Source organism: Ammospiza nelsoni, chromosome 21 (assembly GCF_027579445.1).
Source record: "Ammospiza nelsoni isolate bAmmNel1 chromosome 21, bAmmNel1.pri, whole genome shotgun sequence".
In the NCBI taxonomy this organism is placed as follows: Eukaryota; Metazoa; Chordata; class Aves; order Passeriformes; family Passerellidae; genus Ammospiza; species Ammospiza nelsoni.
In genome coordinates this window covers 4,352,881-4,371,946 of record NC_080653.1, presented here as the reverse complement: position 1 = coordinate 4,371,946, position 19,066 = coordinate 4,352,881, and the positions used below count along the sequence as shown (strand labels likewise).

At 44.7% G+C, this 19,066-nt stretch overlaps 1 protein-coding gene across 2 annotated transcripts in view; it reads left to right on the top strand.

The window, feature by feature from the left end:
• Positions 1 to 1,501: 1,501 nt before the first annotated feature.
• LOC132082520 (sphingosine-1-phosphate transporter SPNS2-like) overlaps positions 1,502 to 19,066 on the top strand; it is a 135,533-nt gene continuing 117,968 nt past the window's right edge. For both annotated transcript variants that reach the window (XR_009419816.1, XM_059486824.1), the window contains exon 1: positions 1,502 to 1,843. Coding sequence is in view for 1 of the 2 variants with exons in the window: in XM_059486824.1 (XP_059342807.1) it covers positions 1,549 to 1,843 (295 nt within the window). In the remaining variant the exon portion in view is untranslated. The remainder of the gene's footprint in view (positions 1,844 to 19,066) is intronic.

The following is a 19,066-nucleotide window of genomic DNA, read 5'->3' as shown; positions in this document are numbered from 1 at the left end:
AAAGGCTTTAATCACAACACATTTTCTTAGTTAATATCAACAAACTGAGAGAAATGTGAAATTGTAACATGCTGGTTTTGGACATGTGTTGATTCTCCTGCAGCCTTTTTATTTCTCTGGTTTTAGTTACCTTTTGTAGTTTTATGACAGGTATGACAGGCTGGAGCCACTCTGCTTGTGAACACTTTTATCTCTTTGAAGATTCTCCTTTTGAAATGAAATGTTTCTTGGCCGTTCTTAGCTCAAAGGTGGAACTTTATAGGGAGCGGGATGGAACTGTTTGCAGTGGGGGGAACTCCAGAGCAATTTTACTTCCTTTGAAGATGTGTGTTGTTCCTGAAGCTACTTTTGTGCAATAGGAAAATCATCTGGGGCCAAGCAGGAAGTTGTGAGGTCTGTGGCACATCCCAGCGAGCCCTCGCCCTGCATTGCACTGTCCCTTCCCTGCCCAGGAGACAGCTCTGGGCACTCAGGATAGGCAAGGAGAATTTTGGACAGATTTATTCTTAAAATCTACATCTGAGGGTGGGCCTGCACGGCCCACATGGAGTTCATTGTTGGGTACAAGCCAGTAGTGCTGGAGCCATTGGTTTTGTTTGGTGGGTTTGTTTTTCTTCCAGCTACCTCCACACTTCCACCTGTACGTTAGAAGCTCGTTGTGCAGTGCTGAAGAATAACAAAGGTAGATAAAGGAAATTCATTACATGACCCACTGCTCTGGTGATGCTGGGTAGGAAAGACCCGGCCTCTCCCGGGCTGAGGTGAACTGAGGGAGAATCCCCTCACAGCTGGGCTGAGGGATCACCTGAGGCACACAGAGGGAAAACCTCCTCATGCCCGGGATGGGTTGGGCTGAGGGGGGATCCCCTCACAGCTGGGCTGAGGGATCACCTGAGGCAGACAGAGGGAAAACCTCCTCATGCCCGGCTTGGGCTGGGCTGAGGGGGGATCCCCTCAGGGCCGAGATGAGCTTTCTGAGGAACCGCCCGGTCTGAGGCGGGCTGAGGGAGGACCCGCTCCTGGCTAGGCTGAGGGATTCCCTCAGGGCACATGGCGGGTGCTGAAGGGGACACCTTCAGGGCCACACTGAAAACAGAGGAGGCGCCGACCTAAAGCGCCTGCCGGATCCTTCGGGTCCGGTCTGAGGAGGGATGAGGAGGAACCTCGAGGCGGGCTGAGGGGACACCCCTACGGGCTGGTGCTGGACAGCTGAAGGGCCGGTGCAGAGCATGGCTGAGGCGGCACCTGCTAGGGCCGGTTCGAGGGCTGCGCCGCCCCGGGCCGGCCGCACGGACCCCTCGGGGCCGCTGGGGCGGGGCGCGCACGGCAGCCGAGCCGGGGCGGGGCGGGGCGCGGGGCAGGGGCGGAGCTTCCCGCCGCGCCGGGCTCAGCCCCTCTCGGGCTGTCACTGCCGGCCTGTCCCGGGAAGGCTGAGGGCGACCGCGGGATGCGGCGCTGAGCGCGCTCCGGTCGCTCTCTCCGTCCGTCCGTCTGTCTGTCGGTCTCCCCGCCCGGGCTCCCGCACGCCGAGATTCCCTCCCGCAGCCCATGATGTGCCTGGAAAGCGACGGCTCCTCCGGCAGCAGCCCGGTCTGCGGCGGGCGGCTCCGATCTGGCGACGAGGAGGAGGAGGAGGACGGCGAGCGGGGCTGCTGCGGCCGGGGTGCCGAGGGCGAGGTGCAGACCCTATCGGGCAGGATGAACCCCCCGGCGGCCGGCAAGCACCTCGACCGCCCCGCCGCCCTCCGCAAGGCGCCGACCCTCGGCCGGGCCCGGGTAGCGGCCGCCGGCATCCTCAGCGTGGGCAACGTGCTCAACTACCTGGACCGGTACACCGTGGCAGGTGAGCGCACCCCGCGGCTGTGAGGGCATCCCCCGCTGCCCAAAGACAGCCCTTCCCGGGCACGGTGCAGCCGCCGCCGTCCCCGGGGTTGTCGCGGGCTCGGGTCAGCGGGGCTCGCCCGCCGTGCCGGAGCTGGAGAGGAGGGATGGCGTGAGGGATGCAGCGCGGCCGGTGCCCATTGTGCGGCCCCTCCGGTATTGTTCTCTAGTTTGTTTGAATTTTATCGAAAATAAGCGGAGCGCCCTTTGTTTGTGTGGGCTCGATGAAATGGAATCGGCGCTCGCTGGGATCCGGGAGGGAGCGGTGTCCGCAGCACGGTGCGAGCGGAGGGCGCTCGGCGAGGCTCGGGGTGATGGCAGACGCGTTATCGATCCCGGCACAGGGCGAGCGCTGCGGGCGACAGGTGCAGCTGCGGCCGGGGAGACACACACAGCCTGCTGCCGCACGGGGGGAGACGGGCGAGCGGGGTGTCCTTGGGTGAAAATCGCAGCGAAGCAAATCCCCTTTGCTTTGTCTCTGCGGAGCGCGTCCAGCCTGGAGCAGGCGGCTGCCCTTCAGCCCTGTGCCAAGGAGGGTCCCTTCCCTGCAGAACTCCCGAGCGGGTGACAGCTGAGCTAGGAGGAGCGGCTAGGCAGCTGCAATGCACTTTGCAAAGCTCGGTTTTCTTAAGGTAAACACTCGAAATGATGCGCTGGTGGGTGTGTGACCAGCCGTAGTGTGTGAGCCACTATGTTCCTCAGTACTTACTACTACGGTGAAGCTCAGCTCCAAAGCAAATGCCTGTTTGGATGTTTACTGTGCCATCCCTAGAGAGGACTCCTTGTTTATTCTTGTCAGGCAATAACAGCAGGGAAGAAGATCATCACTGAACTTTTTCTAATTAGAAATGAAGTAGGCTTGTTGGTAATCAACTGTCTCATGCCATTAGAATATAATACATATTCTCTGTTTGGCAATACTGATAATTTTATCTTCAGAGCTTACAAAGGGGTTTGTGCATGTATAAATTTTTCTCTATGCATATATATGTTTTAATCACCAGGACTCAATGTGGTGTTAAGCAAATCCAATATTTGTTTATACTACATTAAAATAATATATGTTTGTAGGGCAGTGATAGAGAGCAAGGGACATAAATCTAAGTCACTGTTGTTAGAATAAATTTGCCAGGTTGTATTTATTTTGTCTGGAGTAGGGAGATGGGGAGGATTAGAAGGAGAATTTAGCTGGCACCATTGTGGCTTTTTTGTTTTTCTTTTTAGATATGGCTTGTTCCTTCAGGAAATGTAAAGGCCAGTATTGGAAGATATTAAGTACTCAGCTGGTAGTCAGTCTGTTACAGAAGGAAGTTTGAAGATAGAAGGTTAACCTGTTATTATTGAAGGAAATTGTAGTGTGCTCCCTTGCCCTCAAATAGGGACCTCTCTAAGTGGAGTTTTTCTACCAAGCACCTTTAATGCATGGCAAGTTTCCTTTTTAGGAAGCTATTCCCCCCATCATGCAATCTTAAAAAAAAAATTTAAAAATCACATCTAGTTCACCTATTTGCTGTAGCACTTCCACTGAGACCTTTGCCATCTGATTTTTCTGCCTGCAAGAACTGAAAGCATCTTCTTTTCTGGAAAGGCTGGAGAGTGCCTGACCAAGCAGAAGGTAAAAATGCCTGCTTGCTGTATGTGGCATTGCCAGACCCAGTGCTGTGATTGCTGGTATTCCTAGGACAAGCTCTGGTATTACTGTGCTCAGTAACTGCCCTGTGGAACTCATCTATTAACATGCAGCTTGATATCAAAGGTTTAAGATCTCAGACATCAGACTTGCCTTTGGGGACAGAATCAAACTTTGCATGGGCTTTTTCTCTTCTGTCAATTGGTATTTACTTTTCAAACTGGTGTAATATAAAGTGCTAATCTAAAACATGAAATAATTTAAATCCAGTGTAATGGAAGAGTTGTGATAATAAAAATTATATGTTTTGAGCTCAAAACTGACTTTATAATCAAGTCTTCTCTAAAAGTAATCTTTACTTTTGTATTTTGAGTCTTAGTGCATACCACATGCTTATGTGATGTGCACTTGCAGATGAATCAACTAGCACTTTGAATATGCAGCTCATGTCTCAAGACAGGTAATAATTAGTAAATACAACTCTCCAGACCTTCAAAGTACATTTCAAATATGAATTGTTGCTGCAACCTAATAAGGGATTTTAACACCAGCCACGTTATGGCAGGGGAAGTAGCATCAGAAGTTATGATTTACCTAAGGCCAGTGGACTGTTGTGAGAACTGGAATTAATTTCTGGTTCCAGCTCTATTTGAAACAAGTGTTAGAAGAGCAGCAGTTCCAATGGAAACTGGTTCCTGAGGATTTGCCTCCAGGGTGATCCCTGCTGTGGATTCTCTGATGTCAAATAAGTTGACCTTTGTCAGTAGCCTTTCTCTTCTTGTCTTATAAGAGTCTTGCATCTACCCAACCATTTTTTTAAAATGAAAGTGTTGGAAGCTTTGGGACTTCTTCCTGCTGTCAGATTTAGTCAAAGGCAGGTCAGTGGCCTCAAAAGTAATTAGCAAGCAGCTGACAGACAGACATAAGCAAACAGAGTATCCAGCAGTATGGGCACAATACTCACAAATACTCCAAGTACATCTTCTGTCTTACTTGAGAACTTAGTTGCAATCATTTTGGTTGGCCAAAAAGTATAAGAAAAAGCAAGTATATATTTAGTATATATATATATATATATATATATATATATATATATAAACCATAAACATACAAAGTATATGCAAGTATGTATTTATTTACTGGGATAAAATCATATACAGAGTTATTTCCACTTGTAATTTCCTGAGTATCTGCCACTATTTTCTAACATAGCCTCACAGGAACTGGATAATATGTATCCAGTCAATGTAAGAGCATCTTATGTAATAGAAAGAACTAGGCTGACCTGTCCTATAGCACACCTAGCCCTTAAAAGTAAAAGCTTTTGCATTGCTACAAAGCAAACAGCACATGTGTTGTTTCTTGGTGTTTACACTCTGGAAACATAAACATTGTGTATAATGAGTTGGTTTTGGGTAATCTGTTTTTTTTCAAGTACAACACACAAGGAAGTAGCTGCCTGTTTTCCTGGTTTTGGTTTAATGACTTCCCAGAATGGACTAAATGAGTTTATGATGGGATTTGCCTTTTTCGTATCTGGGACAGAGCTTGAGTGCAGTTTCCAAGATACAGGGCATACACAGCTTCACACCTGACACTAAGTTTGCAGCTTTTTTGGGAGTGCATGATGAAAATGGGCCTCCACTGAGGACTGGCCTGTTTCTTAAGGTTTCAGAATAAATTTCTTCCAGTACTTAAAAATAAAGAGTCTGCACAGCATCAGTGTGTATTTCAATAAGGTTTACAAAGAGTTGGAAATTTCCAGTGTGTGTGTGGAGTATGTTGGAACATACTGATGTTTGGGAGAAGCTGTCCCAAACAAAAAGTGCCAGTGCCTCTACTGTGGCTCTTGTAAAGAAAAGATTGAAAACTCAATCAGTGCTGAGCATTACCAACTTGAAGGGAAATGATCCTCTGCAATTTTCTTAATAGGTTTTTGACCATACTGATAACAGCTGCCTGTGGAGAAAGCATTCTTTCAAAAGCTGTGATATTTCACTGCTATTACGATAGCAAACGAGGGGAAAACAAAAATAATGAAACCATTGCAGATTTCCTGTGAAACTGCAGGATTTCAGCCATCCCATGATGCTAGGACATATCTTCTTCCTTAATGAGGTTTTGGGAAAAGTCATCTTGCCTTCAGAAGCTTGGAATGTGGTTTCACAATTATACCATGGGTGACCTTTTACTGTGCCTGCTGTTGACGATGGAAATAGTCTTGCTTCATTAGGGTGTCACCTCCACCTTCTAATTCAGATGCTGCTTCCTGGCATTTCTGTAGTGCTTTAATTTAAAGGTAACGATTTAATTAAGCTGGAGAACTACCCAGCAAAGTAAATGAGTCTCACTATCCCACTACAGAAGGGGAAACCAAGTTGCAGAATGTTGGTGATTTGCCTGTGGTAATGGAGTTAGGGGCAGAGCCTTCCCTGGTATCAGCTCATCCTTGAGGTTCTCTATCCCTGTCACACAGTATGTCACTGACTTTGGTCTGCTGGATTTGTCCTTTAAATGTCTGCAACTTGCTAATAACTGTATTTGTGTTAATTAGCCTCTCATTACAACACATAGTTGCAAATCAAATGCCATTCTTTGAAGATACACACATGCAAATGATCGCTGAAAGTTGAAAGTCGAGTTTACAACTATGTAGTACAGACTGCAGCTGAAGGGTTAGGAAAGGTTCAGCACTAACTCTCAAGTGCAAAGACATTCAAGAGGTTGTGAGCCAAAGCTGCTTCTTTTTATTGTGAGCTCACATTTCTGATAGCAACATAGTGCCCCATTGAGTGTTTCTTAGTGAATGTAGTCAGAGAACTCACATGGAATGGGATAAAAGAGCCCCTTCTCCCCTTGTAACAGGACTGTGCTCAGTGCTCATAGCTTCAGGGAGGGAAGTATTGAGAGGCAGTGCAAGCACCCAGGACACAGCTCTGGAAGGGCTGAAATGCTGGAAAATATTAGAAAATGATACTGACAGAATGCACTTGAGGCAGCAGTGCTGCCAGCTCACACATGTGAGGGTGTGAGAAAGGATGGCAGTGTTGTACTTGGGCAGCAGGGACCTGCTACTGACTCAAATCCAACTACTCCTGCTTTGGGAGCAGAAATGAGACTTGAACCTCATGCACTTCAAAACAGGAGACAGAAAGTGCTCTGCAGCACAGTGATGGGGACTGTGCCACAGCATCTTGTTCTCCAGTGTTGTTTTCCTGTGTGCTGGGCTGTATTGCAAAGGCTGCTGCTTCCTGTTTGCTGATTCTTATGCGAGCTGGCAGGATTTGTTCCAGAGTATTTTACATTTCAAGTGAAGTCTTATTATGTTTAATCATAGTATTTTTTTCTTCCTTGTGCTGTAGGTTTGCCAGATACTAACTATCTTTGTTATTATGTGCAGATTTTCCTGTTTGACTCTGAGATCCTCTTTCATGCATGTTGATTAATTTTATCCCCAAAGCATCCAAGGCATCACAGCCAGAGAATGTGGCCTTTATTACATGGAGTTAATATACTCATAAATATTGAGTGTGTTCTTAAGAATAATGTAATGATCTTACTAGTCCCTTGATCTCTGTGACTGTCAACACCAGCAGCTTTGTGATAAAGCTTCTCTGGTCAAAAGTGTGGGAAATCTGTAATCATTCCTTCAGACTTTTCAAATACCACACCAAGCTGCAAGAGGGTTAAATTCTAATAAATGGGACTGAGAACATTTACTCTTCATTTTTTCTGGTACACTGTGCATGAGAAGCGAATGAGCTGCTGATGACATAGCACAATGGGTGATATATATGAACAGATATTGTTAAAAACTGGTGACTTTTCCTGGAATACAAAATCCCATAGCTCTTGCTTGGTATTTCAATTGCTGAGGAACTCGTGGTTGAATGGTGTTATAATGTATCACATCAAATAAGGTTTGTAAAGGTAAAGTTTCTAAAGGTAAAGTTTATAAACTTGAGGCTCCTTACAACTATCAGAAGCTCCTGGTACCTCTTCTGAAGATGCAATGGGAAACCATGACTTTATTTGACAGATAAAAATTAGGAACCCCAGATATCAGAACTCTTCTAAGTTGCCTGTTTGCATCATCATTGCTTGATGTGTATTATAGACCAGGACATTGTTGTGCAGCTTCTATGGAATCAGGTGGTGCCTCCAAAGTGCTTACAGTCCACATCTGTCTCCATATCTCCAAGATATATCAGAGAGCTGCAGGCCAAGGGTGGAGAGCCAGAGGGACACAAGAGACAGCACTGGTCGGTGGGAGGGTCCCAGAGGATGAGCAGATGTGGCTTTTTGGTAGGCAGTATAGCCAAGGGGTGAGGAGGGAAGAAAAGGGCAGCTTTCAACAAGAGTTTACAAACAGCATCTTCCAAAAATGATGAACATCACAGGAGAAAGGATGAAGATGTCTGTTGGAAATGGTTAAAGGAGGATGATGCCCTTCTGGCTGAGGGAGTTTTGTGGAAATTGGCAATATGGATGTAGGGTGATGAATGTTCTAGAAAAAATGTGTTTGTGCAAAATGAGTCCTGCAAAGAACCTGTGAGGTGCCTAAGGGGCCAGGGAAGTTAATGGGAGCTGAGCAAAATGGGCTTGGGCTCAGAGCCCAGAGAGGTGTAAGTGAGGTGAACAACACCTCATGGTTTCCAGAAAACTTTTGAGTACACATCTTGGCATGGACCTCTCCTGTAAATTGAATTTTTGGTGAACTGGTCTGAAAATCAAGAGGCAAATCTGAGACAGGTAGGGGCAAAATAAGAGAAAGAAACCCCCAAACAACCTGAACCAAACAACAATCCCCCAGTCATTACTACTGAGTTCTTAACTATTAGATGCCCCCTTTGACTTTTGTGCTGTAAAACCTCTCCCCCTGCAATTCATTGACTGAATGAGTTGAACCCCACCTAGAACTGCTGAACTGCTGAGCACAGCAGGCACCTCATGCACGGCTTTTCTCTTCTTGACACATCTGTTTTCATTGTTATTTTGAGTGTTTTTGTCTGATGTAACCCAGCTATTTCTGTAGGGTTGCAGGGAAAGGAAGTGAAAGGGAGGGAGCACCAATATCCTTGCTCCTGGTTTTACAGCAGCGTGTAAAAAATCAGGAGGATGAGGATGTAAGGGGTCCTGGCTGACTGAAGGGGTGGGGAATCATTCCCACTTGTGGTCATGACTTTGGGCCTGTCACAGTCAGGAGGGGCTGAAGGTTTCTTTTGGAAGGCTCCTGAAGGAGCTGCTCAGGATGCTCTGGTGGCTCTGTCCACTCTTCATGGTGCTCTGTGTGTTTCAGGGCAGCCTCTGCACAAGGCATGGCTGGAACCACCACGTTATCTCTCACGATATAAAATTGCAGAAGTCTTCTGTCAGGCTGAACCTTCTAGAGAGCAATGGAGCATGTTGTGAGAACAACATCCCACATCTTCTGTGCTTCTGGTTTTGAGGAGATAGGTATCAACCAATCCTCCTTCTCCAGAACTGATCTCCTGCCACAACTGAAATCACAGACCAATTTTAGCTTTAGAGAAGGGAGAGAAATACAGAAGAAAAACCAGGCTTTGTGCCTTGCCTTTCCTAAGTTCAGACTTGAGCAATATGAACATACCAGGGTTATGTTGTTGGTGAGCAATATTACCTCCTATTGAGATTTCTTGTTTGTTTCTTTTGTTGTTGTTGTTGTTTTAAATATATTTCTTATATATTTCTTATGCTTCTCCTGGTGGCCAGCAACTGCACTAGCTGAACAGAAGAGCAGGGGGAAAAGACCAGTGTTTATCTGGAGAATAGCTGCAGTAACAGCTTGGAGTTTGGCTGGCAGAGTGAGAGAACCCATGCTGGAATGAAAATCCTTTCAGCCTTGGCATGTGATGATTTTTTTGTTTAATTTTTTTATTTTAAGGCTGCACTGAACCAAAACTGCAGTAATCCATCTTACTCCTTGTTCAGGCTTCTGCCAATAATTCTGTAAATAACAGATCACAGTTAATTATTTGTTTCATAGCTTCCTATTTTCCCTATTTGTATTTGTAACATATCATTATTGTCCTAGAATACAGCTCTGTGTTCTTGGCAGCGTGGAAAACAACAAAAATGGGTGAAGTGACAGTGGCAGCAGGTCTGGTCTCTGTGTGAAGTGTGCAGGGCCTGAGTGAAACCTGCCTGAAGGTTACCTCTGATTCCCATGGCTGTCCTGGGATTTGCTGATCTGTGCTCTCTGCATATTCTCATTTCAGACAAGTGATCCCTCAGGAGGGTTTGCCAACAAAGCAGTATGGATCTGAAAGGTGGAGGGGGGGGTCTTGCCCTGCTGTGGATTTGTGATTTTCACTTCTCTCTGCCTGTCACGTTTGCATTTCATGATTTGTGCTGTGTGGTGGTCATGACCTTGGAAGTTTTGCTTTTCATCCTGGCTTAGGCAGCTGCTTTAGTTCAGCTTTCCTACCAGGTGGGCAGTTTGGGAAGTTCACAAATCACTGTGTGCTCTTGCTGTGTTCCTCTTCAGTGAGACTTTTCATTTGAAAATGGGAGACTATGACAGGATTTCTTTTCTGAGAACTTTGGATGAGATTCTGTATTCTCATTTTCACATTGCCTTTAGTGTTGGGTGGTTTTTTCCATCAGACTGGTGCTTGTAAACTTTGCCTCAGCCAGACCCACTGGGGCTTGGCTGTCCCAAGCTGTAGGATGTAAATAAATTGATGTGACATCAGCTGACCAAGTGCCACTGCTGCCCAGGCCTCAGTCCCTGGGCAGGTTGGTGGATGAAATGTTGTTTATGGGATGCTGAATCAGAGCTGCTGCAGCACTTTGGGCCAGGCACTAATTTTGTGCAGTTTCAGGCGTGTTCTCAGTGCTAAATAATAATTAATACAGAATTGCAACACTATTAATAAATACCAACAGTGCAAACTATGCAATAAGGAGAAATTATTTCTATTGCACTAGTGTGGCTCATAAAGAGGGGTCATTGCATTGGTGTGCTGAGCTATTAGAACTCAAATTCTGCTGCACTTATACCAGTGTTAAACCATTCCTAATAGTCTTGTTATTTCCGTCCAGCAGGCAGAAATGCTGACTAACTTTCAGGATAACAATCTTTTATATATTCAGGAAACAAAATACCCAAGGGCCACTGGTGACTGACAGCTACAGTGCTCTGATTAAAACTGACAGTTCCTGATCAGCTCTGGCTTGGATGTGTTAGTTCTTTTTCTCATGGGAAGAGAAAACAGAGGACAAAAATTTATTTAATGTAACCGTATTAGGATATGAGACTTTTTTTTTCTCCTTTGCAATTTTCCAGGAATTTATAACTCAGAAGTACCAAAGTACCTGAGTAATAGTGCTTGGAAGGGCCAACATTAATCTCTCCATGATGATTTTCCTATAACAAGGTACAGAAAATGCCAAGTGTTGGCTTCTAGTCATTGATTTTTGACTGTAAGAACAATGTGCTGATTAGTTAATATCTGGTGTTTGCCTGTTTTATTCCCAGCTGGTATTAAGACAAGGAAGATTTTTTTCCCCTTGAAATGGGAGGAGTTGTGATGCTGGTGCTCATACAGACTACACAAGCAATTACTCAATCCCTAATGAAAAACCTTGAGTCACTGGTCAGAACATGAGGTTGTTGGGAGCCATAGTGAGTGCATCTCCTGCCCTCCTCCCTTGCCTTTCTCTCCAACAGCATTTCTTAGTATATTGAGGAAATAACTTTATTTCCTTCACCTCTGTGTTTATTTCATCTCCTTTGTACAGGTACAGAGATGCTGGGTGCTCAGGAGCAGTTAGCAACACCTCCCCAGCATCTGTTGCTTTTCAGCTCTGGGTGTACCTTGAACTGTACAGAAAAGCTGCAAAGGCAATAAAATTAACGAGTTCTCTTCATTACTTCATTATAGAAGGGTCTTGGCAGATCTGCTAAAGTTTAGGGTGACTTGCTATTTCCTTCATGAAACATATTTTTAAGTAGTTGAAATTTTCACCTCTTACATGTCGGCAATTCCAGCTGTTTAAGGTGCAGTGGCAGCACTTTATGTTACTACAAAGCTATCAAAATTTTCAGGTTTTTGGGCTGTGAATCAAGAGAGTTTCAACAGTTGCTGAAGAAAAGAGAAATAAATCACTTTTGGCCTGCATTTCACTGTGCTTTTTAAACTTCTATCTGGAAGTGGCCAAAGTTAGTAATGCTTCTGTAGCCATATTATGTTCAAAAATATGTAATGGTTTAAATGTCAAACTGCACCTTATTGCAAGCTTACATTTGCCTCTCAAGTGTGCATTTAAATCATTGCATTGCTGAAAGCCACTTAACAAGAATAAATCAGAAGTGGAGCTGATGTTTGAATAAAACCAGGAGTTATGTGAGTGGCTGGAGAAAGGTCTCTGTCTGTAAGCAGATGCAATCAAATCTGAATCAGGATTTAACAATTTTGATTTAAATATTTAGTCAAGCTCTATTATACCATCCCTTCTCATTTTCTACATGAATGGGAAATACGTTCATCACCATTTAGAAATCCCTGGGCTTTGTAACCTGATGATGTTTGGTTTTATTCACTCAGACTTGTGCAATTGAAGCACAAACCACTTCAGGCCCGAGTGGGAGAGATTTCCTGGGCCCCTGCTGCCTGCAGAAGAGCTCTGTGTGCACAGCCTGAGCCCAGCACTGGGAGAGCTCCCACTGTCCAGGCAGTCATGGATGCCCCACCTGTGGTTTCTGGCCAGAAAACAGCAGGCAGGCTCAGGCATGGATGGACACAACAGTCAGTAGGTTTGTATCACTGATCTGATAATTAAGATGTTTGTAAATTCCATTAATCACCCTTTTGGCTGGCAAGATCTCTATTTTTCAATGCTCCAGTTCTCTTGTAGATTAAAACAAATGCATGAAAGTTTTTGCTTTAATGAAGAAAGCTGCTAAAAAGAAAATTTGTTGTTATTAATTGTTTATTTCTTATTTTATTTTATTTCTCCACTGTCATCAGGTGTTTCTTTTATTTTGCAGGAGCAAGGTTTTGGTGGTTTTTTTGATCAATGCCTTTGACACAATATAGAAAGATCCCTATTTGCAGCTTCCATTCAAACATGTGCTCTCCAGTTGCCTCTGCTAGTATTGAGTCATCAAGACAGAAGAACTAAAATACAGATCTTAAAGTCATGCAGGAAGTTTCTATTTTAAAAAAATTGTTTTTTAAGTATGGTATTTCTAAAATACATCAGCTCCTTTGTAATTACACACTTTAGATATTAATACATATAATTATGAAAGTATAATTAGACTCTGGTAGGTAGTGTCATAAAAATTTTAAGGTAGATTTAAAAATATCTTGTTTCTAAATATCCCAACAAGAGAAATTTTTCTTTAGTGATATTCTTGGGCTTAGTCTGGAGGACCTGATTCTAGACTCTGCGTTTTTTGCTTTGGGTTTTTTTCCTTTTAACCCAGAATTCAGTAGAGACTGAATTATTCTGTCTTTTAAAGGACAGGCTCCTTCTCCTAGGCTTCTTCTGTAAGATTTCAGGGCTAGAGGGAAGCAAGAGCACGCTTTGGATAATTTTAGGTTAGAGATTATTGTTACAGGAGAGTCTCTTGGCAGTTCTTAGAAAGGCAGGCACTGGAAGACTTGCTTGGTGGGAAGCTGGAAGAATGCAGCACCCACAAGTGCTAGGGACCAAGGGTCTCAGTGTGTGTGAGGGGTGTTCACACAGGGACTGCAGACCCTCCTGCTCCAGGATCTGTTTCTTTAGGCAGATTCCTTTCCCTTTAAATCCAGAATAGCATCTTTCCACTCCAAATTGCTATGTGGCCTGTGGTTTGCTGAGGGGAAAGCAAGTCATGCTGTGTCTCGCAGAGGCTCGTGCCGTGGCAGCTGCCTGGTGCCCCTGCAATTCCCGGGGTCCTGCTCAGAGCCCGCGGCTGTGGGTGCCCAGTGCCTTCTCATGGGTGCCCGAGGGTCCTGCTCCTCTCCTTGCTTCCCTCCCCCAGCTCTCACTTGTGTGTAATCAAATTAAGCAGCAGCAGCAGCAGCCAGAGCAGAGAAGAGCAGCTCTGTTTGAAGCTGTCCCTGCAGAATGTGCACACAGATTTCATGGCTTGCACCTGCCGTGTCTGGCTGCTGCTGTGACCTCGTGTGCCAGCAGCCTGCTCTGATAAGTGTTCCCTGTTCCTTCCATCCCAATTAATAGTTCTAAGGACACTTAATTCCTTGCCAGCCTTCTAAAGCTTGTCTTTGTCCATAAACACTCTGCATTATTTTGTAAGGGTCCAGTAGAGGAGTGCTTTCAGAGCACAGAATGAAAGCTAGAGCAGGCAGTGTTAGGAGGTTTCTGTTGAACACATAAAGGCAGCACTTGCTGGGCAGTGATAATTGTGTGAGGATGCTGTGTCATTGGAGCTGGAGCAGTCACTCTTGCAACACTGCAGACTTCTCTTTGAAACCCTTTGTAGGTGGGTAAAGCCTTTCTTGCTGTTTCTATTGAGATCCTTGGGCCTTCCTTGAGTACAAGACTGCTGCCCTTTCCCTGGGCAGGACCCTGTGCCAGTCACAGCAGCTGCTGTCTGGGCAGGCTGGAGATGCAGCAGCACATGAGAGTGGAACAGGCACCAGGCTGTGAGACTTGCCAGGGCTGTGCAAGCCCTTCCTGTGTGCTCTTCACTGCCTGATGAACTCCTTGGAGTCAAACCGGTCCAAAAGCACCCTCTCCATCACTACCTACAGGGTATTTCCTTATGTCACAAAGCCATCTCATTGAAATATTTCACATTTCAAAGTATGGACTTGTTTCAATCCAGAATTCTGTGGTTCCATACAGCTGTGTATCCACTCCCTTTCCACTACTGAAGACACCAGTGAGACAGGATGAGCACAGGGGATCTATTTAAGAGCCCTGCTGAGATTAAGTACTAAATTGGTGGTGTTTGGCTTCCTTGGGAGTGCATTGCTGCAGCCCCCTCACTGTGGATAACTTCTCCTGTGATGGGTAATTTTCATTTGTGCAGCAGATGATGCACATCCCATGAGTGAGTGTTACAGGTAACAGTACCCATGGCAAGGTGTCTCTCTGCTGGAACTGGAGAACATTAGTGGAACTGAACAGGGTGCAGCCTCCCTCATTGATTCTGCTGCTGCATTGTTAAAAACCTGATAATCTTTTTAGCTGCTCAGTCTCTCCCATTGGTAATTGCTAAATGTAGTTGCTTATGTACAAGCAAGCTCAAACAATGGAAAATATATGAAATATGAACCCTTTCTTTGTGGGGTGGGAACATTTATCTTGCTGTGGTGAGGAATGTTCACCTCACATTTCCGAACATTGTGTTCAGCAGATGAGCTGTTTCCTCCTTCTCTTTCAGGTTTTGGTCTCTCCATTGGGGACAGGGCTGAGGCCGTGCTTAGATGGGCTGTTAGAGTAATTATCCAAATGAACAGGCAGGGCTTTAAAGATGCTGTTGTGTGATTTTATTGTTATTGAGTGGAGAGGATGGAAATTGGCTCGGTTCTTGTTTTGTTTTTCCATAGTTCAGTCTGTTGACTTGTAGATGAGTGAGAATCTCATTGGGAAAGAGCTGCCTTTTGATTCTAGTATTGCCTCCAGTTGGGAGAAGACTGAAGAATGCAAGGGAACCTAAAAAAGAAATCCCAGAGCTGACAGCCTCCAGTCAAGCAGCATGTTTGAAATTTTCATGTGGCTACTGAATTTTATCTCTGCTGGGTGACTCTGTCACTGTTCAAGGGCTGAGAGAAACCTTCTTGGGCATAATTTTACACATGAGAGAAACAGGCATGGGCATAATTTTACACATCCTAAGGTAAAGAGAGTAAATGATGGAGGAACATTGTTCTTAAACAGTCTCAGCCCAATGTCATGGAAACTTTAACAACAAAATAAATACAAACCCTCTTTAAAAAAAAAAAAAAAGCTCTTAAAATAGAGATGGGGTTAAAAGGAGACTGTGTCTAATTTTGTTAGCGTTGTGGTCCTAATTTGTCGCTTCTGGTCACTTGAATTCCTCACAAATTGCTGGTTTGCCTGCAGATCTGTAATTCCCACATGCTGTAATTTTGCCTTTAGAAATGTTGGCCATGGGCAGCTCTCTCTTTCTGGGCTGGACTTTTGAGCACTTTAAACTCTCCAGCATGGTTTTTCTCTGTTTGGTGGAGGTGGAGGCTCCTGCCTGGCAGGGAGGATGAGCAGCTCTGGGTTTGCAGGCTCAGAAAGCCATCCAGCAGAAGGGTGTGCTGGAGAAACAGGCTGTCCTCTTCTGCAATCCTTCAATATGTGAGATAAAATACTGTGAGAACAATTCTGAGGCATTTGTTATGGAAAATCCAAGAATTTTCCAACTAATGAGCCCTGCTGTGCAATTCCTATCAGCTGCTGGAAGGATCAGCTATTTCTATGAGCCTTTGAGCTGGTTTGAAATCATTAGCTACATGCTTTGAGGTTCAGCTAGCACCCAGTCTCTTCATTTTATGCCAAATGTTTGACTGTTACGTTATAAACTGAAAGACTATATCATTTTTTATCTTATCTCAGAACTGGAAATGCTGAGATGAAAGGAGGGATGGATGTGAGTTGCACTTTGATCTGGTTTTCATCATTTCAGTTGGGTTTCATCTTGGTTTTGTTGGGTTTGGGGTTTTTTTAGGAGTCCAAAGAAGTTTAACCTTACTCTTTGTTTGCTTTTTACATCGGTTTTATCCTCTTGGCATCTGCTGTTGTTATGGCTGTAGTGCTCTCATAGCCTCAGTATGGATCTCTCAATAAGAGGACATGAGAAATAAATGCAATTAACCAACTATTCAGATCTTCAGAGTTTTATGAGGTAACTGAAGCTGTGGATGGAGGTCAGTCTCAAGTACAAAGGTACTTTCAGCTCTTGGTATTTTTACTTTTCTGCTCAGCTCTAAAATTTACTGAAGTCTTGATGCTTACTAAAGCAGTCATGGATTCATCTTGAATCTGAAATACCAGGGGAAGGTTCTTTGGTTGTACAGTAATTATGGACTGGTTCCATTTACACTTAGGAACTGCAGTTAAGGGCTCTGTCAGGATCTGGAGCTCTGCTTAGCACACAGATCACCTGTGCCCAGCCAGAGGCATGGATTCCTTCCCTGCCTTTCCTTACCTCCATCTCTCTGCCCTTGGCACCCTCAGTGATAAGGCTGACCATCTTTATCTGCTCCTCAACACACTAATGGGTTTTATGTTGATTAACATGAAGGAGAATATGGGCCTGCAGTGTTCTCTTGTGCAGGCCCAGCAATGACAGGAACACAGCTAAGTCAAGGAAGAAACTGAAAGTCAGTCCCAGGCAAAACCACATGCTGGAATTTCATGAAAGAGGAGTGTGTAATTTAAGCAAAATGCTTTACTTGATAGGCTGCAAGCATCTATTTTTTCAAATGTGCTGTGAAATGTTAGTAGTGGGTTTCTAGAAAGACATTAAATTGTGAAAGAGGAATGTTTATTTTGGGGAGAAAAGTTTCAGAGAGGAAAGGATATGCATGTCTTGATCAAAGTTGAGTAATGTATAGTTTGGAAGGAAAATAGATGGGCTCGAGTGTCTTCATGTTAGTGTGAATACAGGGCAGTTGCAGAGTGTTTATATTGCACAACTGAGATCTGGATTTCACTACTTATTTCCCTGTGTTAGGATAAATGGGTGACACGACAGAGAGCTCAGTCTTGGTTTTGGGCACTGCCATGGAGTGTTGCTGTGTGTATTAGCCCAGAGCCCACAGATCCAGAGGGGCAGACCCTGCTGCAGAAATCTCTGTGCTCTTCAGCTGCTGCACCCTGGCAAGGACAGCAAGGGTTAAAAGGACAGAGGGGGGCTCAGTCATGTCAGGGTCCTTCAGCAGGCACACAAGGAATGCACAGGCTCCATTCCATTCTTCCACTCCAGGTCCATTCTTCAGACCTGCTGCATGCCCTGGGATAACTCAGCACAGCCTCTCTGTGCTTTCCCACCTAGCACAGCAAGGCTCTCTGGCACATAAAAACTCCTCCCAAACAATCAGTACTCACAGTGGCCCTGTAAGTTTATTATTTGTCATTAATACTGTAGTGTTGCTGCTGATGCTGATGTCTGCCTTGTGCTTGGGAACTGGGAGCAGCAACCAGGAGGAGCTGATGCTGAAATGGCTTCTCAGAGAAATGGAGGTGTCTGTGTTCTACCTGCTCCAGTTGTTTCCAGGCTGCTGGAAAAGCACTGCTGCTCACCTCCTGTTATTTGGCAGGGCCTTCCAGTGCTCCTGCAAATGAATAGGCACTGAATTTGTGAATGAGCTGACTTGCATGCCTAATTTCCTTTCACACCTCTTGTTTGCTGCTGATGGAAGTGTGCATTAAAACAGGAAGCTTTCCCTGCTTATTCTGAGAGTGTATGTGTGTGTGAAAGGGAGAAAGAGGGCAAGGGCTGTGAGTTAAAATAGCTTGATGGAGGGCTTTTAAATACCTGTACTGTGACAGAAATGGATGTGTTTCAGAACATATCAGTTGGTATAAAAGACTTGAAGAGGAAATTGATGCAACTCAGAGCACTTTAGGAGGCTCTGGAACCAGCCTGTATCTACTTGGAGCAATGGTGGTGAGGATTAGGACAAACTTCAGCTGGAATAATGTGTTTGGTCATTTCTAAAGGCTTTCTGGAATATTTTTAGGCAGGAACATTGTTAATTTTGTCTTATAAGGCAAATCAGCCATTGTTTTCTGCAGGGAGGGGAAAGTAATTCAATAACATACCTCCCCCTTTCCCTTCCCTTTCCCTTCCAGGTGATTTTGCTCCCTCTCTGCTCTGGGCATGGCCACACAAGTAGCTGCTTTGGCAGGTGACTTGGGGAGCAGCAGTGAGAGGATCAGGGCAGGGCAGGTTTCTGGGAATAAGCAGCTGATAAGCAAAGTACTGGGACACTGTGCTGATTGGATAAGAAAGATTAGGCAATTAAATTTTTGTGGGGGCAAAACCCCAGACAACATCCTTGAGGCATGGTAGTGTTTTGTTAACAAAGCAAAAGGCAGAGGATTTTATTTACCTGTAGCTCTATGGCTGCAGAGTTTTATTTTTTTCTGTTTGCAAAAAAATAAAAGATGTGATACTGAAGTCTGGAAATTTACACCCTACAGATAATAATTGCCACAACTGTGTCCACTATAATGACTTGACCTTTCAATTTTGCTATGGAACTTAGAGATAAATAGCTTTTGGATTCTGGATTTGGAGCCTGGTTTTTTCCTGTTTGGGGGATTTTTTGTCCAACAATGTGGGTTTGTAGAGCTCAGTCTTATAGTATTCAGTAACAGCTGTTTTAAGGAGAATGCCAAATCTCATAGGAGATGGCATTTCTTAAATCCTACTTCTCTAAAAATTTGGTTTGATTCTGTAAGTGCTTCCTTGGAAAGCCATGGCATGAGGCAGAGCGTGTGCTGCTGTCAGATGGAAACTAAAACACAACAAATGTTTGCTGGTGACTCAGGGAAGATTTGCCTTGTGTGGAACTTCTGTGAAGCTTCTGCTTTCCTTGCTGCAGTGGGGAGGTTTTT